The sequence below is a fragment of the Sander lucioperca genome, chromosome 1 (genome assembly GCF_008315115.2).
Source record: "Sander lucioperca isolate FBNREF2018 chromosome 1, SLUC_FBN_1.2, whole genome shotgun sequence".
NCBI lineage: Eukaryota > Metazoa > Chordata > Actinopteri > Perciformes > Percidae > Sander > Sander lucioperca.
This window is the reverse complement of record NC_050173.1, coordinates 28,752,540-28,778,707: the sequence shown is the minus strand read 5'-3', so window position 1 is coordinate 28,778,707 and position 26,168 is coordinate 28,752,540. Positions and strand designations below refer to the sequence as shown.

General features: G+C 37.4%; 1 protein-coding gene across 1 annotated transcript; it reads right to left on the bottom strand.

Annotated features, from left to right (window-relative positions):
- Nucleotides 1-5,288: 5,288 nt before the first annotated feature.
- sash3 (SAM and SH3 domain containing 3) lies at nucleotides 5,289-25,222 on the bottom strand. The gene is made up of 9 exons (XM_031303401.2): nucleotides 25,133-25,222; nucleotides 19,751-19,846; nucleotides 18,132-18,266; nucleotides 16,701-16,836; nucleotides 14,441-14,598; nucleotides 13,671-13,883; nucleotides 13,424-13,568; nucleotides 6,608-7,057; nucleotides 5,289-5,387 (listed from the first exon to the last, which is right to left on the bottom strand). Exons 1-8 carry the CDS (start codon nucleotides 25,187-25,189, stop codon nucleotides 6,837-6,839), a joined length of 1,161 nt encoding a protein of 386 aa, XP_031159261.2. The 5' UTR covers nucleotides 25,190-25,222; the 3' UTR covers nucleotides 5,289-5,387; nucleotides 6,608-6,836.
- Between the last annotated feature and the right edge of the window lie 946 nt (nucleotides 25,223-26,168).

Genomic DNA, 26,168 nt, shown 5'->3' with positions numbered 1-26,168 from the left:
AGTTTATTTTGTTTTGGTCACAGATCGCTGGACGAGAAAGGATCCACACAAAGGAAAGAGAGGGAGAGAGAGAAAGTGAAGGTTATTCTTAGTATTTAAATGATGTTAGCTGATAGCGAGGGTTTGTAATAGTTATTGTGTTGTATGCAAGACAGAGTTAGTGTTTGTGAAATATACTTGTGTGTCAACAGCATTGTATCAGACTCTGGAATCTGCCCGAGATTATTTATTATAAAGACTCCCAAAGGTCACAATTTCTCCTTAAGATTTTATTTGCCAAACAAAGAGTGGAAAAGGAATGTTATTGAGATTGTTTGCAGCTGTTTGACTATTTTCATTGTACCATACTATTGGTGGAGCAGTTTAAATCTTAAATTATTAGACACTTAGTTTAAATAAGTTATTAGACACTTTGACACTTTGGATGATAAAAGATTAATCTAGACCATTTTCCCATTATTGTTCATCTATGGAAGATTTTCTTGATTACCTGATTGCTTACCTGATTGCTTGTTTGGTCTATATGATGTCAGAAAATAGGGAAAAGTTGACATTAAGTCCAAACACCAAATCCAAAACCCGAAAATATTCAATTAAATATTAGAGAAAATTTACATTTGAAAAGCTGGAACTAGCAAATTTTGGGCATATGTGCTTTAAATAATTGTTGGCAATACATTTTCTGTCCATCGACTAATCAATTAATTAGTTAATAGTTTCAGCTCTAGATTAATCTACACTCAGATGGTAAAAGGAGAGATAAGTGACACATCTTCATTGGGAGAAGCTGCAAAGTATGTGGCAGTTTTTTTTCGTGAAGTATAAAAAAAAAAAGTGTAACTGCTGAGTATTTGTTTAGAAAACTTTCCAATAACAAGTACTAATCCCAAACCATTTTTTAAACTCCACTTACCGGTTGAACTTTCTTTGTGGAAAGTATTTTGAAGACAGTTTGGTGTATTTGATCGCTTTGCGTTGCTGTCACCGAGAAGCAAGAATGTATGTGATTGTTATTCGATAAAAGGAACGGGAGATTTTAAAAGGGACGGCATAATGTTTAGCTCTAAAGGCTTTGCAGACTGTAGATTCGAGCTGAGCTCTTGTAGGATGATTCTTGTGTTAAAATGCCAAGACGTGGTCAGATCTGAATGCTCTGATCAACCTATTACATTGCATTATGTATACAGATACAGTACTATACCATTGATGGAACTTGTTATTTATGTTCACTTTGTTAAGTATCAGCACTGTGATTATATGTATTTCACTCAATTTACTTCACTTCTTTTTACATGATCAATGTGTCTGGTAAATAAACAATATTGTCTTATTTGTCATTTAAAATAATTTTTTTCCGATGGGAGTTAGGTCCGTGAACATTTTGATAGTTTTTCTTTTTTTTTGACTTTTTAACCAATAAAAGAATAAATGGAACTAGAAAATGCATTTCCTGCAGAAAATGCTTGTGAATGCTGAAAAGCTAAACTGGATTACTGGCATAATTGCATAAGAAGAAGGTGACGAAGTGAGGGGATGAAGGATGCAAAAATAAAGGGTTAGAAATAATAGAGGTTCAAATGTTTTGCCTATCTGCGCCACTATTTCTTTACAGCAGACAGACAAATTGACAGAGAAAGACATTAAACATATACATATGGAGTGATCGAATCATAAGTTGACACCTCTAAGAACAGGTGTAAACGCACTCAGGACACACACATATATAAATATATACATAAAACAATAATACATTCATCATTAATAATACATTGATTATTGTTATTATAAATACACAAACACAAATACACATATACTACTGTATAAATAATGAACATAAATCAATTGTAATGTTATTGTTCATTTTCACTTCCGTTATAGAGTTGCAGCCATTAAACATTTCACACTTGTGAGTTAGTAGAAAGAAACTTTAAAAAAATAGAAAAATACAGCAAATAATCATTTATACACCTTTCAAGACTGTAATTTTAATAGATTTCTCATTTCTGAATTTACATCAAATCCCCTCTAATATGTTTTAGACCTCCTTTTACAACTTTCACAGCTATTAGTTTGTAAAACAAACGCTTTAAAAATAACTTATTTTCATCATCAGTGACCTATGTGTGTAAAAAATGCATTTTTCAAGCATGTCCATGGGCAGCTATAAGGTTACCGATGTCCAGACATCAGTAATTATTTCCTTAAAAGTCTCTGCAACTGAATGATGTGAAACCTCTTGGAACTGACAGTTATGTATGAGCTATTTGTGCTATTAGTAGTTTCAAAGTGCTTATCTGTAAAATAGTATTCAATGTTGGAAAAAGTCATAGTATAGTATGTTGAAAATAAATGAAAAAAGTCACAGTAAAGTATGTTGAAAAAAGTGATGAAAAAGTCACAGTATAGTATGTCGAAAAAGCTCAAAAAAAGTCTGGAAGAACATGCAAACTCCACACAAAAAGGCCCAGTGCTAACCACTGAGCCACCGTGCCACCAAATACAATACGTTGAAAACAGTCATGGCATTATTTGTCGAAAATAGTCATAGTATAGTATGTTGATAAAAGTGATAAAAAAGTCCTAGTATAGTATATTGAAAAAGTCATAGTCTAGTATGTCTAAAAAAGTGATAAAAAAAGTATTTGTATAGTTTATCGAAAAAAGTCTTAGTATAGTTGAAAAAAGTGATAAAAATTCAAAGTATAGTATGTTGAAAATAGTCAGAGTATAGTATGTCGATAAAAGTGAAAAATAGTCATAGTATAGCATGTCAAAAAAAGTCATAGTATAGTATGTCGAAAATAGTCATAGCATGTCAAAAAAAGTCTTAGTATAATAGTCAAAAGAAAGTCAGTATAGCATGTCGTAAAAAGTCATAGTATAGTATTTTGAAAAAAGTTATCGTATGGGGGAGCCTGGTTAGCTCACCTGGTTGGGCATGCGCCACATGTATTGAGGCTCAGTCCTTGTTGCACCTTTGCTGCATGTCAATCGCCCTCTCTTCCACTTTCAAAGTACGGTATTTTGAAAAAATTCATAGTATAGTTTGTCGAAAAAAGTCATGAAAAAGTCATAGTTTAGTTTATCGAAAAAAGTCATAGTATAGTATGTTGAAAAAATTAACAAAAAAGTCATAGTATAGTATGTCGAAAATAGTCATATTATAGCATGTCAAAAAAGTCATAGTATAATAGGTCGAAAAAAAGTCAGTATAGCATGTCGTAATAAGTCATAGTATAGTATGTTAAAAAAAAGTGATAAAAAAGTTATATAGTATGTCGAAAATAGTTATAGTACAGTATGTTGAAAAAAGTAATAAAAAAGCCATAGTATAGTATGTCAATGAAAGTCTGGAAGAACATGCAAACTCCACACAAAAGTCTTAGTCACGCAATACACATCCATTATAAATGCAGAAAAAGCCTAAAAGAAGCACTAACTGCACAAAAACTGTATAAAGATATCAAAAAGCTGAATCATTTTCTGATAGCTTAAGGTTTTGTGAATAGTTTAAAGTTCGAATGATGTCTGTATTTAAAAGTATGTGGGAGGAGTAGCATTTCGAGGTGGAAGAAGCCTGAAGAGGATTTGAAGATTTCTCCACTGACTTTCAATGTAAAAAGAAAAAAGGTTAATATTTTAAAAAGGTTTAATACAAGCACACATTTCCATAAAGAGCTCAACATTTTGATATTTGAATGGTTTTTGTAGCTGAAGTATACAGAAGTAGTAGGCGACCGAAATTCGTATGGAAGAATTGGATAACAATACTGTAAATGCTGTTGAATCAGCTTTCACACAAACACCATGTTTTTTTCATTTTAAACCAAAAATGAAAAAAAAAAAAAAAAGAAGTCTCACAGCAACTTAAACATTGTTTATTAATTTACTGGTGGATATATGAGACAAATGTATTCATGAAAACAGTAAAAGTATGATAGCATGAAGACTCTCTAGAGTTAGTATGCACAGGTTGAGATGATCTTTCTACCTTTTATTTGTATCTTTACTTTCTGATCATCTAAGACTGAAATGTCTCCAACTATTGGATACATTTAATTGCCATTACTTTTGGTGCAGACACTCATGGTCCCCTGAGGATAAAATTTAATTACTTTGCTGATCCCTTCACTTTCCATCTAGTGCCACCATCAGGTCAAAATTTTAATTTGTACCAGTACAAACCAGTACCAGTACAATACAATCACGTGCCAAACAAATGACATTCCCACCAGCCTCAGCTGTGACGAGCTAAACCTAGAACTATAACTAAGATGGTGAACATGGTAAACACATCATTATCAGCATGTCAGCACTGACATTATGAGCAGTCGTGGAAAGTAATTAAATACATTTACTCAAGTCCTGTACTTAAATACAATTTTGAGGTACTTTTATTTTACTGTTTTACGTTACTCCACTAAATTTATTTGATACATTTAGTTGCTAGTTACTTTAAAGATTCACATTATTAATACAAAATTAAAAAGAAAAAACTATCAATGAATATAATCCAAGCGACACAAAGGTGAGATTTGTCTCTTCAAATTGCCTTGTTGTTGAAAGCTGCCAAAAGTGTATTTTTACTTACTAGCTTTTTCCAGACCTTTCAACCACATCTCACAGACTACACCAGGGGAGTTACATTTGCTGAGTTGTCATGGAGATGTCTTCCATACTTGGATCATGTGAAACTGTTCCATTTGCAGTTGAAGACAGTGAGATGTAGTTGAAAACTCTGAACGCAAGCTACTAAGTGGGTTTTGAGTTAAGACTAGTTAGTCAAAAATATTTACTATTAATTATCCAGGAATCATATAGATTTATAATAATCATCAATTCAATTAGTTGATTACTTTCATTGATTTGCTTCAGATAAAACATTTAACCCTCCCGGTGACCCGAAGTACAACACAAGGGGGAGGGGGGGACCCCGAAGCTCAACGCCAGGCCAATACAAAACGTCAAATAAACTGGACGGGTCCCGGTGACCGGAAGGACAACACAAGGATTAAAACTGCACAACAAAAATGAGAGTAATAATACTATATCAACATCTCAGTGAATCAGTATTTTTATTCAAATTCTATTTACAACAACTGTTAACAACCTCCTCTTAACGTGTAACATAAATCAGTGAAAAGTACACAAGTACACAAAGCAAACTACTGAAAGTTACAATTCAAGTTACATGAAGAATATATTGAAAATATTTTACATTCATATTTGTATGAGACTGCACAACATGAAAACATGTATTATTATTATGTGTGTCTGTGTGTGTCTCTGCGTGTGTGTGTGTGTGTGTGTGTGTGTGTGTGTGATGGTGATGTAAACAGGATCATAATGAAGAGAAAAGAGAACACCTTTAAATGCTTCAATGGTACCTTACATTAGCGCCCTATATATAGAGAGTATGGCCAACTCAAATCATGGCCGCCATATTGGATACCAACGTCAGATGACTCTACTGTGTAACCCTATGGGGCGAATATGCTATCTTGAAATAAATTGGTTATTATAAATAGGCATATACATGTTATTATCAACATTTGTCAATATGTAAAAGGCCCTTACAGAAATATTCCAGTGTATATTTACCTTCTATATCGTAAATGGGCCTCTAAAAAATGCCCATTGTAGTGAGTGACCAGTCGCATAATAAGTCTCTGAGCAGTGTTTACCTTTCTAATGTCCGCTAGCATACGTACAGGCTAACTATAGCCAATTAGCTTTGTGTGTAACGGAACAAAAACCCACCCATCTCGTAGGAGCGAAGCTTAATATTTAATTCAATAAAATTATGGTACAAAAGGAGCACTAACGCCACAGGTCTTATGTTGACAACGTGGACACAGATGTAGGAAACTCCGAAGGCAGTCGTAATATTTACCTAGCAGGCTAGGCTAACGCCGTTGTGCTAATGTTAGCAACCGTCGCCGTAGCGTTAGCTAGCTGTCTGAATTTGTGAAAAGCTGAACAACATCCCTGTCCAAGCTGTGTTTCACTTTCCCTCCAATATTATAATATAAATAATATAATTATAATAAAGACACCTGGAGACCAAAAGCCATATGACTATGGCAAGATCACAAGCATTTAGGTACATGGAGTGCTAGCGAAAAAGTTAATGCTAGCATAAGGCATGGCTAACTTCAAACTTCATTCATTTCTAAAGCAGTGTTAGAACTTTTTTGACAGCATGGTACACATTAACGATGGTATTACTATATTTGTCCTATGTCATTTGTTATCATATCGAAGAGAGAAATTGACATTTACCTCACACAATAATGAACAGCTCCCATACTTTTCGCCTTTTTGGTACACGGGGGGGACTTGTGAAATCTTTTGCCGCTTCCCTGTCTTTCATTGCAGCCAAACGCGCAACAGTTGGGCATTTTTTCAGTGATTTATGTCATTTTTAAAAATAATTTATTATATTTTTCCACTATTCCCTGTACTATTTCAATGGGAATCAGATGAATGTTGGTATCAAACATGGAGTCCACGAAACATGTGAAAACCTCGGAACCAATCGCATAATGGGATAGCTCAGAACATTCAATTCTCTAGTTGGCCATACTCTCTATATATAGGGCGCTACCTTACATGATATCCTCAGGAGGAATCAACAATATGACGGGCATTTAAACAGCGTACTCAGCAGACAAAGAGAAACTGGGCTGCTTGCTCAACAGCACACGCAAACTGTGGGAAACGGAGACCATCATGTTCATACAGTATTTGAACATTACATTGTTCCTATCACCAATCCGCTCTCTTATAAGAGTCCCTGAGAACCAGGAATAAAAGAAGTGTTTTTCCATCACTTCTCAAGATCCTTCGTCCACCGTGAGGTCCTGCAGCTGCTCCTGCAGAGCGTCCAGCTGCTCTGTTTGCTTCTCTTCTTGCTGCTCATCTTTCTCTGCTTCATCCTGGAGTTTCTCGTCCGTCTTTGGCTCCTCACGTCCGCTCTCCAGGTTCTCTGAGCTCTCAAAACAGCCAGAGTCCCTCGGCTCCTTGTCCTCCTCTTCTGGCTCTGACTCGTCTTCAGCTACATGGGGCAAAGAGAATCACATTTTAATACTGAAATATAATCCATCCTGGACTCTGAGAGATCCTTAAATTGTGTTTAGTGAGACAGGTGTTGTGTGAGCTGTGAACAAATACAAAGGCACCAATCCCCTAAATACGGTCTTACTCTGTTTTGTATTTCGTTTTTGTATTATGTGTTTAATTGTGTTTAAAAAGTAATTTCTTGTATAAGGGACACTGGGAATAGTAATGTTTGTGTTGCATAAATGCAAGTAGATTTCCATCTATGTGGGTAAATATAAATAAATAAATAGAGTTTATTCATTAGAACTAGTTTTCTGTTGAATAGGGGTTAACTCTACTCTTAGATCTTAGTTTTGTGTTCCTAGTTCCGGCCTAGTTCATGTGGTAGTGGCTACAAAACCAGCTTAACAGGTTGGATTGTTTTTGACTGCTTCACTGTTTTTTGACTTCACTGTAAAACCAAGTCCACAAAAAAAGTTGACTTTTAAAATTCTGCAATGCAGTGATACAGAGTTATTGAATGTTTCAGAATAGTCCATCTTTAGAAAATATGATGCAGCTTCTCATTATAAATCAGCTTAAACTCAAAATTATAGTATATATAATAATAATAATACATTTTATTTATAGGCGCCTTTCAAAGCACTCAAGGTCACCTTACAAGAAAAAACAATATACTAAGTTGAAAACAATATAACAATCATTCATAAAAGGTACAATGCATATTTACAAAGCAAAAAATCAGACCAGCAATTGATGTGAACATATATACAGTGATCAAAGAGAATAAGCCAGTTTAAAAAGGTGTGTTGTTAGGTGAGTTTTGAAACTGGAAAGACAGTTAGTGTTGTGGATATTCGTTGGAAGGGAGTTCCAGATGCAGGGGGCTGAGCGACTGAATGCTCTAAGCCCAAAGGTGGTCAAACGGGTGGAGGGTTGAGTGAGGTGTATGGAAGTGAGTACGGGTGGGTGTGTTGATGTGAACAAGATCAGTGAGGTAGAGAGGATTGAGGTTGTGAATGGCCTTGAAGGTGAGAAGCAGGATCTTATAATCAATGTGGTATTTAACTGGGAGCCAATGAAGCTGCTAAAGAACGGGAGTGATATGATTAATAGAAGGTGTTCTGGTGATGATGCAAGCAGCAGAGTTCTGAACCAGTTGAAGTTTGTGTATGGATTTGCAGGGAAGACCATAGAGAAGGGAATTACAGTAATCAATGCGTGATATAACCAGGTTATGAACAAGAATGGCTGTGCTATCAGATGTGAGAGATCGACGGAGGCGATTAATGTTGCGTAAATGGAAACATTGTAATTTCCCCTTGCGGGATTAATAAAGTATACATTATTATTATATGCAGACCGAGTGACATTGTTTATGTGTGCTTGGAATGATAGTGTGCTGTCGAGGATGACACCTGGACTCTTGACCTGTGGAGAGGGGGAAACCAAGGCGTGGTCATTGGTGAGAGAGAAACTGTCAGTTTTTGAGTGGATTTGGTGTCAATGAGGAGAACCTCAGTTTTTTCACTGTTGAGTTTTAGAAAATTACCAGAAAACCAGGATTTGATTTCTGCTAAGCAGTCAGAAAGGGAGGTGGATGGGTGGGAGGGAGGATGTATGTTTGGTGGACAGGTAGAGCTGGGTGTCATCCGCGTAGCAATGGAAATTAATTTTGAATTTGCGGAAGATGTGGCCAAGAGGAAGCAGGTAGATGATAAACAGAAGGGGCCCCAGGACAGAGCCCTAGGGAACTACAGTAGTGACAGGAGATGGATGTGATTTGAAAGTATTTAGTTGAATGAACTGAGTGCGCTCAGAGAGGTAAGATTTGAACCAGTCCAGGGGTGTATCAGTGATACCAATGGAGGCTTGTCTGTCAAGGAGGATATTATGAGAGATGGTGTCAAAGGCTGCAGTCAGATCGAGGAGGATGAGGATGGTTAGTAGTCTGGAGTCAGCTGCCATCAGAAGATAATTAATTATTTTAACCAGTGCAGTTTCAATGCTATGGGAAGGGCAGAAACCGATTGGAATTGTTCATAAAGGTTATTGTCGAACAGGTGTGCGTGGACCTGAGATGGAACGTTTTTTTGAGAATTTTGGATAGAAAGGGTAAGTTAGAAATGGGACGGAAGTTGTTGAAGTTGTTGGGGTCTGCACTGGGTTTCTTAAGTATAGGGGCTATTGCGGCTGATTTGAAAGCTGAGGGAACAATTCCAGAGGTGAGAGAGGAATGAATAATGGCAGTTATTAGGGAGGAGAGAGAGGGTCGGGGCCGAGCATTTGAGCAGGAAAATAAAAAGGCAGTGGATGGAGAAGAGGAGAAAAATGGCAAATAAACAAAGATTCTGTCAGCAAGTGCCAAACAGAGACATTCCTGCTCACCTGTTGAGTATGCCCAAGGAACAGGCCTTATGTTTAAATGAGGGTGGGTGATTGGTGCGTAGGGGATTTGAATTCCTAACCTCTCGCTCTGAAAACCAGTATCAACCTTGTGGAGCTACAGCTCCTCTAAGAAACTTATGTCTCTAATCTCCAAAGCATAATGCCAGAGTACACATTGGCATGTTAACCTAGGACATAAACTAATGAGCTGATCATTTCAGACAGGTGGGTTGATGCTCAGAAATATCTAAAATATGCAGGGAATGTGTACCAAAGCACAATGGCTGATTAAGTATAAGATGATCTCCTTATAACTATTGGGGCTTGAACTCACAACATTTGAGTTTGCAGGTAAGTGCTGATCTTAGTGAGCTATTGTCCAGGTGATTACACCTTTAGCTATTGGGGCTATATTTTATTGAGTCAGCCTAACATGACTTTCCTAAACTGGAACTGGACTGATTGTTAATCTGAATCAGGTGTGTTAATGCAGACACATTTAAAACAAGCAGGGCAGTTGTCCACAGTTCAATGCCTGATTAGATATACTGTATGTATTTTCATCTTGCAACACCAGGGGCTCGAACTTAAAACCTTTGACGTCGTAGGCAGGTGCTGATCTCAGGGAGCTATTTCAGTTTTTTTTTTTTTTCAGTTATGATCACTATGACACTTTTTTCAATACTTTTAACAACTTTCCTAAACTCTTAACACACCAACACACCTACAACACACAATTGACAAAACAGTTAATTTCATGCTCAAAATCACACATTGAAAACTAAACTCTAACACTAATTTTCAAAATACAATAATTCACTAACACAATACACTATGTCTACCAAAACAATGCACACATGTCTCAAAATCAAATGATTCTTCCAAAACACTATCACATGTTCTCTCCCAACAGGAACATTTAGTCAATCATAGCACAATGTCATACAAAACACTAATATCAGATGGAATTACAGAAACTGCATTATTTGATATGTGTCAGGTCTGCCCTTATACAATAGACAATAGTGTATTGTATTGATCATAGATTACACTGCAGTTTCTCTTGAAGCCTCTCTACATTTTTGTTTTGTTGGGTTTAGTAAATGCATGCATTTTGTTTCTTTTGCTGCAGAAATTCAATACAAAAAATGATTGACCCATCTCAGAGTAGCTTTATAAAATGTACGGTTTACTGTATGAAAAAAAGAAGACAGAGACAGAATTGTCCTGGTACTCGTCTTCCTCTCACTCATGCAGCAATTTTTCTTACTTTCTTTGTGTTCATCTTTATTGTTCCTTTTCCACACAAAATCAGCCCAAATAGGTCCTCTTTTACTGTATGTACTACAGTAACATATGGTCATGCAATTGAAAGAACCTCAACACCTGCGTGTGTTTCCTAGAAGGGAATCAGCTGTGATTGATCTATCTGCATAACTCAATCAGCTGTTTCTGTATAAAATCCAGGGGATATATTTGTGTTTCAATTTACAATATGAGCAGCTGTTCACTTTGACTTTAGCCTATAGGTTTAGAACATGATGTTATCTGTTCTGACATACAGTGTGAAAGCATTTGCAAATTGGTCAGTAAAGATCCATTGTTTTGGTCTTGGTTGAGCTTGTGTGTAAAAGAAGTTCAAGCTTTTTAAATTTGTGTTAACTGTATGCATTTTGTGTCAAAGCAACAAGAAATGTGTTAAATGTATAGCCTACACAGACGGATGTTGTGCTAACTGTGTTAAGAGTTTATCAAAGTTGTTAAAAGTATTGAGAAAATTGTCATAGTGATCGGAAAAAACTGTAACATTTCTTGTTGCTTTGACACAAAATGCATACCGTAACTGTATGCATAAAAGAAGTTCAAGCATTTTAAATTTGTGTTAACTTAACACAAATTTAAAATGCTTGAACTTCTTTTAGACACAAGCTCCACCAAGACCAAAACAATGGATTTTTATTGCCAAATTTACAAATGCTTTCACTCTGTATGTCAGAACAGATAACATCATGTTCTAAACCTTTAGGCTAAAGTCAAAGTGAACAGCTGCTCATATTGTAAATTGAAACACAAATATATCCCCTGGATTTTATACAGAAACAGCTGATTGAAGTTGTGCAAATAGATCAATCACAGCTGATTTATATCTAGGAAACACACTCAGGTGTTGAGGTTCTTTCAATTGCATGACCATATGTTAGTACAGTAAAAGAGGACCTATTTGAACAATATACTGTAGATGAACACAGAAAATAAAAAAATGCCTTCACGAGGAAGAGGAGTACCAGGACAATTCTGTCTCTGTCTCCTTTTTTTCATAAACCGTACATTCTATAAAGCTACTCTGAGATGGTTCATTCATTTTTTGTATTGAATCTCTGCAGCAAAAGAAACAAAATGGTGGTCAGGTTGGCTCAGTGGGTAGCGCAGGCGCACATATACTGTATTTGGAGGTTTATGCCTCGATGCAGAGGTCCAGGATTCAAATCTGACCTGTGATGATTTCCTGCATGTCTTTCCCCTCTCTCTCCCCTTTTTCAACTAGCTGTCCTGTCAAAGCCCAAAAAATAATCTTTAAGAAAAAAAATATGCATGCATTTACTAAACCCAACAAAACAAAAATGTAGAGAGGCTTCAAGAGAAACTGCAGTGTAAAACACAATCTATAATCAATACAATACACTATTATCTATTGTATAAGGCCAGACCTGACACATATAAAATAATGAAGTTTCTGTAATTCCATCTGATGTTAGTGTTTTTTATGACACTGTTCTATGATTGACTAAATGTTCCTGTTGGGAGAGAACATGTGATAGTGTTTTGGAAGAATTATTTGATTTTGAGACATGTGTGCATTGTTTTGGTAGACATAGTGTATTGTGCTAGTAAATTATTGTATTTTGAAAATTTGTGAGTTTAGTTTACAATGTGTGATTTTGAGCATGAAATTAACTGCCAATTGTGTGTTGTAGGTGTATTGGTGCATTAAGAGTTTCGGAAAGTTGTTAAAAGTATTGAAAAAATTGTCATAGCGATTGTAAAAAACTGTATCTGAGTGATGACACAAGTGGGCCTTACAACATCTAGTAGACAAGGGGCAGGATTGCATGAAAATGCAGAATTTTAAACTACTGTAAAAAAAATCATTTCTCACTAGAAAATTCTGAGAATTTGTTTACTTGGTTAAGACAACATAGAGACGCCTGTAATATATTATTATATTCACAAAGATCAGAAAATGACAAACTGATGTTTAAAGATGCTCTTTTTGCATTGGCTGCAATGGCATAGATGAGAACACAATTCCAAAAAAAGAAATTTAATTCATGTTTTGAGATAAAATTCAGAAATTTTGCACATTAAATCTACAGTGATCTTCAAATGTTGTGAATGTTTTCCATCAACATCAAAGATTTAGTTTGCAAGAAATTGCAGAATTTGTTTACACTACTGTATGCAGTAAAATGTTTTATTACACTGTGGGCTCAATTTTTGATAAATCAAAAATCTGAACGGTAAATTTGTGAGAGACAGTCTGGAGATGAAGTTCCCCAAATTTGGTGTCAATTGAAATAAAAATATGGAGTTGATAGGTTTAAGAAGTTTTGCAGTTTTTGCAAAAAGTAGAGTGATGGACTTCAACATTGCTACTGGTAAAAGCAGGAAAAGTTTCTGCTCTATTGGGGCTACCGTTCGACGTAAGTTGTGACATTGTAGCAAATATAGATAATTTGTTATGAATGTTTTAAGTTTAGGATTTTAGATGGCTGCTGTAGCACCACCGTAAGGACTATTGGCAGACTGATTAAGTTTGGCACAAGACTTTTGGTGAGTTTGTGCATGGGAACATGGATTTCTTAGGAAGAAGAAGAAGAAGAAGAAGAAGAAGAAGAAGAAGAATACCGGCAAAAACAATTTACTGCAGCATCATTATGAAAGATTATTGCAGCTTTACAGTGTGTGCACCTACAGTCTCTCAGCAGTTCAGAGGCATTCAGGATTTTGGAGCGCTTGTCTGGGTCTGTGATGTTTAGCTCATTGAGGTGAGACTCCTTCAGTCCTGCAAAGTCTTCCAGGCTCTGAAAACCGTGCATGGACAGCAAAGAACTCAGCTCCTGAAACACAAGAACATTAACACGAACATTTAAATGGATATCCATGATTATGATGTAGTCCTGCGGCAGTGTAACACACATTGTTATCAGAAGGAATCTTACAGTAAGACCGATGCTGTCCAGAACCTCCTCCAGGGTTTTGGGTTTGGATTTGGAATGGCGGTTCTTGCTATTGCAGCGTCTCCTTCTAGCTGGGGGGCTCTCATCAGGCAGCAGGTTGACGTAGATGAACTTAAAGGAGCCCATTTTGTTATTGAGCTTTCCTGTCCAGGTCCCCACAGGAGGCTTCTCAATGATGTAGATAATGTCTCCTTTCTGTAAGAGAGATGAGAGATGACGCATGAACGCCAGGCTTAGTCATGATGATGTTATCAAAGAGAAGATAAAGAACATGTATGAAAGAATGAAGTTTACTATATACTACTACTATACTTATATACTATAATTGTAGTTTATTAAATCACTATAAATATAACTCTTTCTATGTCCACACTCTTCTGAGTTGACTTCTTGATGAACCAACATCTCTCCAATTACTCAAAATAATTATCACTTGCGCAAAAGAAGAAAAAGTAAAACTGAATAAACACCAGACATTTCTATATCTTTTAACATACCTTTCTCTCTGTGTAATCTTGTATAATTTGCAACGCAGTGACACAATTACTACTGTAATTCTAATCTTATTTTGTCAAACAGACAGTGAGTAACGGGTTGTGTAGTTCAAACTCTGCTTCGAAGAATAATAATCAAAACGACCCGTCTTGTTTCACTCGGTTAACAAGCTCCCTGGAGGACGACTTGTCGAGAAGGCAGAAAAGGCCGAGGGCCAAAATAGAGACAGCCAGGAAGACTTCCCCCCGGAGACTTACTTGGAGTTTGAGTGACTCCACGTCATAGGGGCTGGGAGTGAAGTCAGTGTGGACCAGAGCTCGACCACAGAAAGGTCCGTTGTAAGAGACGCCGTTCTCCTCCAGCCTCATGCTGTCTCTCTGGCAGTATCCACTGTCCAGGCTCTGTCTGTCGCTACCTGAGGTGAACAGATAAGAAGCAGAGTCACATTCATCCTGAGCCTTCAGGTACTTGTGGGTTTGTTTTTTTTGTTGCCTTTATGTCCACAGGTTTTCAACACACTGCAATTATAGAGAGTGTCAGTGTTTGAGAAGGATGTTGATGGGACATTCTGAGCCTTACTTATGTCAGAAATTGAATTGCACTGTCAATATTAATGGATTTTTGTCACTCCTATTTTTTCTTTGTCTCACTACTATTTGAGGATAATCATGCTCTAGTAGGTTTTGGAACTACAGTTCCCATAATGTTTTTGGGGAAGGAACCAAGAAAAACGCTGGGCCACAACTTAAGCCCTGTTTTTTTAAGGCTACATTTGTTTACATTTTGGCAAATTGGTGCCAGTAGAAGTATGCTGAATTAGCCATTAGAAGTTCCTGTTTGCAATTACCAATGAATCAACAGGCAACTATTACTGGATAACATAAAACTTAGGCTATGTTTAGACGATCTGAAGAGAAAACGCAAAAGTGGCGTTGCGTTCTCAATTTTTATTCCGCGTTTAGACGAGAGGAGGGGGAAATCTGCGTGAAATTCGATGTAGTATGTACGCCAGGTGGCTAGGTGGCACTGCCACACAACACCATCAAGTCCGCGCGCCTGTGTAGAACCAAAGAAGTTCTAATATGGGAAGAAGTTCCACTCTCTCGATACTTCCGGCTTCTGAACTGGTTGCAGTTCCACTCTGATTCCATATAGGGGGCGCTCACAGGCGAGTGCAGAATTCACCTCCGCGTCCTCTTCCTCCTCCTCTTCCTCCTACTTCTTCACCTCCACGTCCTCTTCCTCCTACTTCTTCACCTCCACGTCCTCTTCCTCGGCCTCCTCTAATTCTCACTCTTCTCACTCTTCCTGCTCTCTCCATTGTACTCCACACAGACAGCTCACCTGTGGCTTATTTATAGTGCTTAGGCTGACTGCAAAGTGAACTAATTATCTAAAACAGTTTTCACATGTGACAGTGTGCCAGACAGTTTGCAAAATAGTGTAATGAATGAATGAGTGTAAAGCAGTGAGTTGTGTTTACAGTTCCGCAAAAAGAGTGCTGTGCAGTGGATTGTACCTACAGTTTTGCAAAGTGTGTGTTACAAAATTGCAAACTGAGTGCAAAGCAGTGTTTGTGCTTTTAGTTTTGCAAACTCAGTGAGTGGTTTTGCTATAAGTATTAATAGTTTTAGAAATTGTGCTATGACAATCACGGTTAGGGTTTAAGCATTCAGAAAAAACTGTAATAGGAAGTGAAATGGCTCTCCGTAGACTGGCTCTGGTACTTCTCTCCTTAGTAGCGCGAAACCAAAACATGTCCAAGCGAACAACAAAAGCTGACAATTTTGTCTGGACAGACGAGGAGGTGGAGTTGCATGTTTGTCTGATGATGACCGACACAGTCGACCGTGATAAGCCACAGCACAGCACCCACAGGAGCACTACCAATATCCTGAGCCTCGCAGCCCTTCAGCCGCTGCTTGAGATGCGAGAGGCAGCGGGCAGAGGAGACTGAAGCAGACCCTCCTCTGCCCGCTGCCACTCGCTCTCTCTCTTTCTCTTCATCCGCAATGTTGTAGCCTACTCTGGCTCAAATGAATAGCCTACATATGGTCATCGAACTATAACAACCGCGTTTTTACCCTGTAGACGGGAATGCGACGGTGGAGTGTTTTTAAGATTTCGACTCTGGAGGGTGGTTTCACTTTTTTGCGTTTTTAATCCCCAAAAACGCCGTCCGCGTATAAACGAACGGCACATCTGACAAAATATTATGTTGTTTTCACCCGCGAGCATCATCGTGTAAACAGGGCCTAAAATGTGACTTTTTTCAGGCCAGTTCTGGAGTTATAAGAAGCACCTTTTTTTCCTATGATTACTAAGCAGATTTGTGGACGTTTATTTAATAATGGACTTCAGAGATAATGATATCATCAGGAAGTCTTAGTCACACTGAATCTGAATACATGTGCATCATGTCGGTGTGTTTGATTTTAATTTAGTTATGACTTCCCCTTTAACTCTCCCTCGCAGTTTGAAAACCTCTGGTTCCCAGGAATACAGATGTATACTTACTGCCTGAGAGCTGGCGGCTGACGAGGCTGGGCGCCGTGTCCTCTGACCCTGTGGAGCACACAGACGTCCTCTGTCCTGCACACAGATCTGGACGCCAATCAGAAGAGACCGGAGACAGCTCCTCACCACTCTCAGCCTGGAGACATCACAGGACAACAGTGAAGGTCAGAGGTCAATTCACCTTCAGTCCACTCAATTATTAATTAATAAGTCACATAGTGATAAATCTCATTTTTAGCCCTGAAACTGACAAAATGTAGTAAAAGGTTATCAGACAAGTCAAAAATATAACCAAAGAGTAAAAAAATAGGAAAATTAACGAGTTCAAAAATACCATAAGCTAGTGAAAGATACAGTATAGAAGAGTAAAATAAATTACCTTTTAATTTCTTTTACAAATGAATTGATCAAATAAATTTCAAAAAATATTATGAAGCTTACGTTTTGTTTTACATTCAATTTGAATTATTTGACTAACAATGTTATTTATTGATGTATTTAGCTATACTTTTGACTTGTCAGATAACGTTTTACAACATTTTGTCAGTTTCCATAATTTATCTGATCTTTAAAGAAAGGTAAGTTTTGCTTAAATTCTACAGAACTCTGAGTTTTAAATACACAACAGGAGGCCACATTTTTAACAATATAAAGGTTAAATTATAAACATACAACAACCGTATACGGACACATCATTTGCAGTTTTGTGAGTTTAGAGTGCTGAACTGAACGTGGCGTGTACCAAACTACGGTCAGACCTTGAGCCAGTGTTCAGGTTCTTTACTGAAGTGAATGTAGCAATGCTACTCAAGCACTCAAAAACTCTATTACATGAAAGCAAAAGTGCAGAAGTTTTATCAGCAAATGTACTTTAAGTATCTAAAGTTAAATTATTCAATATGAAAGAATGCCCTGTGAGCTATACTACTATATATTATTAGATATTGCTGATGCATTAATGTATGCCTAACATTTGACTGTTGTAGGTCATGTGTTTTGTGTGAAAAATATAGCAGATAAGCGTAGGGGAGACAAATTAGTACAATAATCCCCTCTGAATTGTGGTGGAGTAGAAGTGTAAAGTGGCATGAAATGGAAATACTCAAGTATAAATTGTAGACACTTGTATCTACTTAAGTACAGCACTTGAGTAAATGTACTTAGCTAATTTCCACCATGGAAAATCAAACATTCTGCTTTTCTTTTGAAAACCACAGTACATACATGTGTCCACTAGATGGAGACACTTTCAATCTCTTTGTAACAACAACAGCTCCATGTAAAGATGTCAAAGTGTGTTTTTGAATCAATCCTTTATAGTTCCATTATTATTAGTATAGATGCTGTTAAAGTTTGAAAATATATTTGTTGTTGTTTAAATACTTTGATCATGTAACTGTAACTTAAGTGTAACTATAAATAGGGTTTTACCCCCTCTTCAGCCAGAGCCTTCTGCACCATCTTGGATGTTTTGCGGGTCATGGTACGTGAGATGACGTTGCGCCATTTCTTTCCCAGTTTGCTGCCACTTTTCACTGCTTCCTCTGCTGTTACATCCTCTGCCACCTGAGATGAGAGTTAAAAAAAAAAAAGTCATCAACTTATTTCAACTATTTGTCGACAGGTGTAGGAGTCTCATCTCCTACATCCTCTCATGGATATGAGGTTCAAGTTTATTTAAATAAGGTAAAGTTTGAGGGAATTAAACTTAATTAAATTAACACATTAAACTAAACTTAAACATAAACTAGGCCATTTACATAAATTCACTCTCACGGTGGTTCACAGTGGCATCGCTGTCATGTATTTACTTCTCACATACTAGAAAACCTACAGATTTTGTGGTAATGGGGTTTGCATACACACATACTGCTTATACCCACAAAGTCACACACATACGCACACACACATGCACGCGCACATGCGTGTGGCCAGGTGCTTGAAAACAGTTTCTGAGAGCGTTATCAAACATAACTCTGTCTGCAGCTAAACACCGTGGGCTCAGTAATGAAAGCTAATGATGTTTTCAGTATTTTTATGGAGGCAGTTAGTTGCAACTAATGTACTGTGCCACACTTTGAGTTTTGTGAGGACACAACTTGCAAAGGAAATTAAAGCAGACATGCTGTTAGATTTAGAGAAAACAGAGCATTACTTCAGAATGACAGTTGTATTATACTTTTTAAACGTTCTGTGGCTTCTACAAACTGGCAGCTAGTGGTTTATTTTATGATAGTGAATGTCCATACTAATAACAGAGAGCTGTTTTCTTGTGAGATTTTGACTCTGCACTCAAAAAAAACATGTCAAACTTAACATTTTCAAGGTTTTTGTGCACTTTGTAGGCTCTAATCATGACTTTCTCTTTCAAAACTAAATTGTTTTAAGCACTAAAGTGAAGAGAGTTAACTGTTAAGCTAACTGAATACCCAGACTGACAAACACACAGAGATAAAGAGGGATGTAACCGTTAAATATAGAAATAAAAATGATAATGATTGTAATGTTGAATAAAAATGCCTAAATTATCTGGGGGACGACCTCCTGGTTAAATGCTTGCTGCTTCTGCAACTGTCTGTCTGACACAGAAGCTCTGTGCTTGAGAGACTAGCGGACATCCTGTCTGCATGCTGCTGTCATCTGGGCTCTGTGCAATGCTTCTCGTTCTTACTTCCTCTCTTCTTCTGCTCTGCGTCCTCTAACTTCCACTCAGGGTACACAGAATGCAACTGGGAAGTTAAGTAAACTTCTGTGAATTTTAAAGTGTTAAAACATTTGCCCACATGTGCAGCAGTGTGTTGTATCAGGAAGCACAAACTGTGCACTTCTGTAACTGATATCAATTTGTCCTTTGGTCTCTTCTGGATATATCATTTAGGTTCTGGATAGAATGGTCTCAGCAGGACGAATAAGGAACAATGTGAGGAATTATCAGCCATTTAGGAACTTAACACAAAGAGTTCAGAAGATATCTACTTCTACTTTTCAAAACAGTGAAGTGTTATTTGTCTCATAATGTGTTTGTGTGTTTTATGTTTGAGAGAACTTACATTCTCCTCCAAGTTAAACTCCTTCTCTGACACAACAGGAGAGGTGGGTTTGTGCTTCATAAAATCCTTGAAGCTGCTGGACCTCTGTAGAGTCAGCTGGAACACACAAAAAATTGCATTTATTTTAGATCATAATGAGAAAAGCCCAGAGCAAAGGGCCAACATGCAAACTTTCTCCACAAAGCAAACTGTGTAAACAAAAAGGCATTTCCAGAAAAAAAGTGTCAGTCTGTTGTTTGGTGGTTTTTACTGTAATGCAACACTGATAACGCTCATCTCACAGTTGTACACACACAACATGTTATCTCTTCAAATGTGTGACCAGAATGAATCTGCAGAGGGGTTTTCTCAGAAAGAAAAACTGTCCATGTTGCTCCTAACAGTTATCAAAGATAAAGTCATGAATCTGGGTCATGCTGCAGACTGTACTGTAGCCGCTTCTGAAACATTTGATAAATGTAGTTGAGCAGTTTAGCAGGAAACACAAAAATAATGTGTGGTGAATCATGAGTCCCTGTAATAATTAGTTTGTATTCAAAAGACTGACTTTTAAACTTACCAAAGACACATAACAGGAACAGAAACATTATAAAGTAATGTGTAAACTCAAATGTATTATTGAACTTAATGTCTGTATGAAGATGCATGTGTCTAGATGGGAATGAACTTACTGCAAAATTCTTTTTTCTGAGTTCAAAGTCTTATTAGTCTGATTTTTTTCTTTTTCTTCGATTAATCGTTTGGTCATTAGAATAGCAAATACTGCCCCTCACACTTTCCTGATACCTAAGATGAAATCTTAAATTTTCTCTTTTTCTCCAAATAATTCAATTTATAACTTTACAAAACTTAATCTTCATAATTGAGGAGGTGGAACTGGGGGATTTTGAGCATTAATGCTTGCAAAATGACTTTGATTAATCAATTATGAATAGATGCTGATTATCTGTCATGAACTAATCAATTAATGGAATGATCCTTTCAGCTTAGGTCTGCATGTCACTTGCATATGCTTAGGGACCGTATTTATGGAATGGACCACCGGAGGAAAATAGGGGAGGGTCACGTCTTTTTATTCTTTGTTGAGGGGAGGGTCACCCTACATTTTTTAGTCTAGGAGGGGGGGGTCACCCAACTTTTGTATTCATGAAACAGCAAAATTTCAAAGTGGCTTGTTTGGTGCATATTTTTCGAGGAGCATCTCGCTGCAGTCTGCGGGAAGGCGGGGCATATCCACATCCAAGTCAGTCTCTTTTTTTTTTTTACCTACGTCGTCTCCCCATACGCTCGAACTGACCAAGACGTAGCAAAGCTGATATCCTCTTGTTTCACATTAGATGACAGAAACTGATGTAAGCTAAACACAGACGACATTTCATGCAACAGTGAACTGTAATTGGGCCCGTGTACTTTTTCGTTCATTTGATTTCCGACTTTGAAACGAAAAGAGTGGTTCGGAAATAACGTAAGACTGCTCCGGTGAAAGCCTTGTTTTCATGAGCTTCTGGGGCTAGCTGCTAGCTAGCTCGGAAGCTACATCTGATCATGGCAGGCAGGTTGCTAATTAGCCAATGCTAAAAAGTATGGAAGTAGCCTACTCGTTCCCCCTGCTTTCTATCAATATTCCTCAGTATTTGTCTTTTGGTGTAGTTTGCTAACATACTCGTAGACATGTAAATGAACTGTTTGCGTGCTAGCTAAGTCAACGGTCAACACCTTTTATATTGTAACGTGAAAGCTCAGGCTGCGTTAGCTTCAGCTAAACCACAGCAGCAACTTCAACCCTCGGATATAACGGTAATCACGTAGCGATTTTACTGTATCTAGACATCTGTATGTGTATTCGACCTTTTGAAATACTTAGATTAGGTGTGTTACTGTGCAGGTAATATCCGAGGAGCATCTCGCATGATTGTGAAGTCTGCTGAACCAGACTGAGAGACCATTTAAAGGCTCAGGAACCCTTTGCAGGTGTTTTGGATTAATTAGCTGATTAGAGTGGGACACTTTGAGCCTAAAATATTGAACCTTTTCACAATATTCAAATTTTCTGAGGGTTTTCATAAACTGTAAGCCATAGTCATCAAAATGATAACAAATACAGGCTTGAAATATCTCGCTTTGCATGTAATAAGTCTATATAATTAGTTTTACCTTTTAAGTTGAATTACTGAAATAAATGAACTTTTGCACAATATTCTAATTTTTCGAGTTTCACCTGTATGCTTCTGGTTCACCTGTTAATTGTTAAAGCAAAATCGCCCCTTTGTACATTTGGTTGTGACTGAATTCTTGCTGTTAATATGAAAGTCCATAACGAAACAACACACCATTATACTTTTAAGGGCTAAATTAAATGAAATATGGCTCGTTGACCATTTGAACACATTGTCATCAATATTAACAAGGTTTAAAATGACCCATTTTTCAAATTTGGATGTCATTTCAAAATCAGAAATCAGTAGTAACTACATGAAAACTTCACTGTTGCATGAAATATCGTTTGCTTAGCCTACATCATCAGTTTCTATCTAATGTGAATCAAGAGGCTCTATCAGCTTCGCTAACCAGGCTCTTTTTTTTTTTTTTTTTTTTTTGTCTTCAAAAACCTTTATTATTCAAGTACAGATCCATAAACACATTGAAAACATTAAATGCATACATACCTACACGAAAAAGGGGCACATGAAATTTACATTAAAGAGGTTGTAAGGCATTGTAAATGTTCAGAGTCCGGATGGCTTTCTTATTTGTCAGTCCTTTTTTAAAGTTTTAAAATATAATTTCATGTCATTTTTAAATTGGTGACTAGCCTATTCGGTTTTCTTTCAGATCATTTACATTTATAGATATAAAATTTTCAAATAAAATTAAAAGATTCAAAATAAAAAACATGGCAATTATCCAAATAATTTTCTTCATAGTAAAAAAATTCTACCAGGCTGTCTTGGTCCGTTCGAGCGTATGGGGAATGACGTAAGCAAAAAAAATGGCTGACTTGAAGCCCCGCCTTCCCGCAGACTGCAGCGAGATTCATTCATTCATAGTTGTATTTTTCCTCTCAGTCTCGGCCCCCGCTACCAGATGGGTCCGACCCATGAGTTTGCTGGGGGACAGAGGGAGCACTGCTCCCCTGGTGGCTGAAACGGGTAATTGCATTGTTTAAAAAATGAGTGAAATAATTATGTTTGGCATGACCAGATATTTTATTAATATTTAAAATAACACAAAACAACTAAATGGTGGTAGGAAATACTGATTTCATATACTGCTTTAGTAAAAAAAATATTACCTGGCTGACGATGGGAGCAGCAGGACGCAAAAAACGAAAATTACTGTTGCACTAGTCTGGACATCTTGCCGTGCCAATGTTGCAATAAAGGTTTCCTAAATGCCATGTATATAAATGTGATGTCAGCTTACTAATTGATTGCGGGTTTTGTGTAGATTTGGACTTTTATACGTTTATTCCACTTTGTTTAAACGGCGAAGTTCACCTGTTTGGAGCTGGCTGGTGAATGTGACGCTCGTATCGGCCTTGCTGGATACACCGTATCATTTACCTTTTTGTGGATCTACTGATCGCTGTGGATTACTTTTTTTTTCCGCGTCATTGGATTACGGCAAAATACAGATTTTTTTTCTTAACGTGTCTTAACGTTTCATGGTGTGATTGCACTTTGTTTCTGCGTTTGGAGAGGCATCTCAACACAATGTAGGTCGAACACTGATTGTTCACTGCTACATTTTAGTTGAATTTAAATGTCGTTCCAAGACAGCCGTGCAGCGATTGGATTTCATAAGGGCGAATTGTTAAATTACAGTGTAATTTAAAATCTGCTTTAAAAATAAACATATATGTTTTGGATAATGTTTTGGATAATGTTCAGCTTCGGCAGCTTTACCTATATAGCTAAAATATACAATGACTGAGGAAGCCTAGTGACGAGTCCATAGCAACCAGTTTGTGTGTTGAATTAATTACCCAGTGTGCTTTGCTGAATGGTCTCAATGTTTTATTGTTTTATTTCAGGTGAATACTAGTTAATTACAGGAGTAACTTAGTATTTGAAGTAATGCAGGAAGTGTGCATTTAGTTTCCATGTTTATTGTGTTACCACAACAATGTTAGTGAGTAAATCTACTGAAATGGCCACCACACTATAACAGAGGAGTATGATGTATAAGATGTAAGTCATGGCTGTAAAAAATAAAGGGCATTTGTATATTTTTTGCCAAATGCTAACCAGTACAGAAGGCATCCATAAACCGATAGGAAGGGTCATTCCTCTTTTCACAATCATTTAGGTGGGTCATAGAAACATTTTTACTGGCGAAGGGAGGGTCAAGTCTAATTTTACTAAAGATCCTAAAACTCTTCCGGTGGCGCTTTATACAAATAACTAACAGTCTCTTAAGACTTATTTTGAACCAAAAAGGCCGAAGGTTTTACTCTTTTGCATTACGTTCACATCTAAGTTTCCTCTAACTCTAGTGGAAACTCTTTGTCTAATTTTCCATATAACCACACATCGCTGTGCATGATCTTTGATCGTTGTCAAAACCACAGGAAACGGGCAAAGCTTGAGCATGTGCTGGCAGCCAATCGTGGCAGGCATCTAGTCAGTGCTGGCGGCTGATGGTGTCTGTCTGCATCTAACCTGAAGACCTTAACCACCAGTGCAGTCAAGGGAACAAATGAGGCCATTATGAGTTTTGCTGGTAAATGTGTTTTTCTTGCTACAGTTCTCCTCCCCAAAAAGCCACAAAGCTTTCAGATAAATCAATCTTCTATTACCGCTGTAATCGCAAAGATGCTCTCCAGCCTCGATTATCACCGGTGACAATTGCGTGTTAGGAGATAACTGCAGAGAACAAAGACATGAGTTGTGTAATGACAAGGCGTGAATTGGACCATGGGAGGGAAGATGATGATGGAAAAAAGGGCACTGGTGTCAAGCGTAGGAGGCTCGCTCTTACAGTGGCTGCTGGAGACAAAGGCACCAGAAGCCACAAAGCCTGTTATGACTCAAACTACATCTGCAGCAATGATTCACCAGAATAGAGGAACTTTACTTTTCTAAAAGAGTATGTTGAAGCCAGAAAGCAGTTAAACTAAAAAAATACAAGATAGTACTGAGCTTTCAGTTGTGTGTGTTTGTGGGTTCGTTCAGCTTCACAACCACAAAGGTTTGCACTAACTTTAGCAGACATCCTGTGTTGAGACGATGGCGCACACAAAGTCAGTTGTACAAGATGTTATAATGATAACATTGTGTTTAAAAGGATGTGATAAAGACCTCTTTACAATTTATAAAAGCTCAATTTGAGCACCTTAACTTTAAACCTTCCAAAACAAAATAATAATAACCAAAAACTCACCTTTTTCTTCTGCACCTGCTCCTTCTCCGAGGCATTGGAAGGCCTTCGCCTCAACATCTTCTTCAGTGGTCCTTCAGAGATCTCTGTGGACAAAAAGCTATGGGAGCGATACACCGGTCTTAATCAGTGAGGGTTTCTGTCACCGTGCTGCTGTCACTGCCAAAGTTGTGAGATAAAAAAAAGGTAGCGCTGCACTCTGCTGCAGCTGAACAAAGTGCAGAAGCTGAGAGGAAGTCACGTGGCACACAGGCTTGTGGGTTTGTTGCATGTTTTCTCAGCCAGGCGTGCTACAAACTCTCTATGGCAAACTGAACTAACACACATGAAACAGTTCATGAAAATGTCACAGATATGCTGATAAAGGTTAAAAAGAAAGTATTTTTTCCGTGAATCTTACGTAATACAGGTCATTTTTTAATGTTGTGATCAAATAATCAACATCGGGTTACTCATATTTATACTTATGTCAGTCAGATAAAAGCTTTCTAAATGATCATCAATAAGGAGCAGGTATTTTAAAAGCATGTCATCTCTTCCTGCAGTGTCACTGTATTAACACATTTCTACTCCCACACATCAGTTTCAACAACTTCATAAAAATAAAAATAAAGTAAATAAAAAAGTAAGGAAAGATCTCTATCATGCAACATAGCAGCTCTTGAGTTGCCAACCAGCTCTGTGGCAATGTTTTTATTTCATTTTTCAGCTTGTTGTTTGGCCATCGCTCTCGAATGAGCACATATTTGTAATTGCACCTGAAGTGTGGAAGTGAAAGAAATCTAAAGATGACATATTTAGAAACTCAGTAACAGCTTTGCAGCTGCGTCAGAGGCACCAGCCGTAGCTACAGGAGGTCATAACAACAACACTAGCTGGTGATCAGACAATCCAGCTCATCCAACAGGATATTTATACAAAATGTTGTGTATGAGACAAATGAGTTGCAAAAGGCCAGGCACATGCAGACACTGTAAAAACATCCAAAACAGACAAGACAAAAACAACTTCAGTGAGTCACAGAAATGTGAGTGCGTTT

Excerpts from the sequence above, each read along its gene's own strand:
- sash3 (XM_031303401.2), bottom strand. The coding sequence starts at position 25,189 with ATGTTGAGGCGAAGGCCTTCCAATGCCTCGGAGAAGGAGCAGGTGCAG. Across the intron at positions 18,267-19,750 it reads AGTTTAACTTGGAGGAGAAT|GTGGCAGAGGATGTAACAGC; the intron begins GTAAGTTCTCTC and ends CTCTCATCTCAG. Across the intron at positions 16,837-18,131 it reads AGGCTCTGGCTGAAGAGGGG|GCTGAGAGTGGTGAGGAGCT; the intron begins GTAAAACCCTAT and ends TGATGTCTCCAG.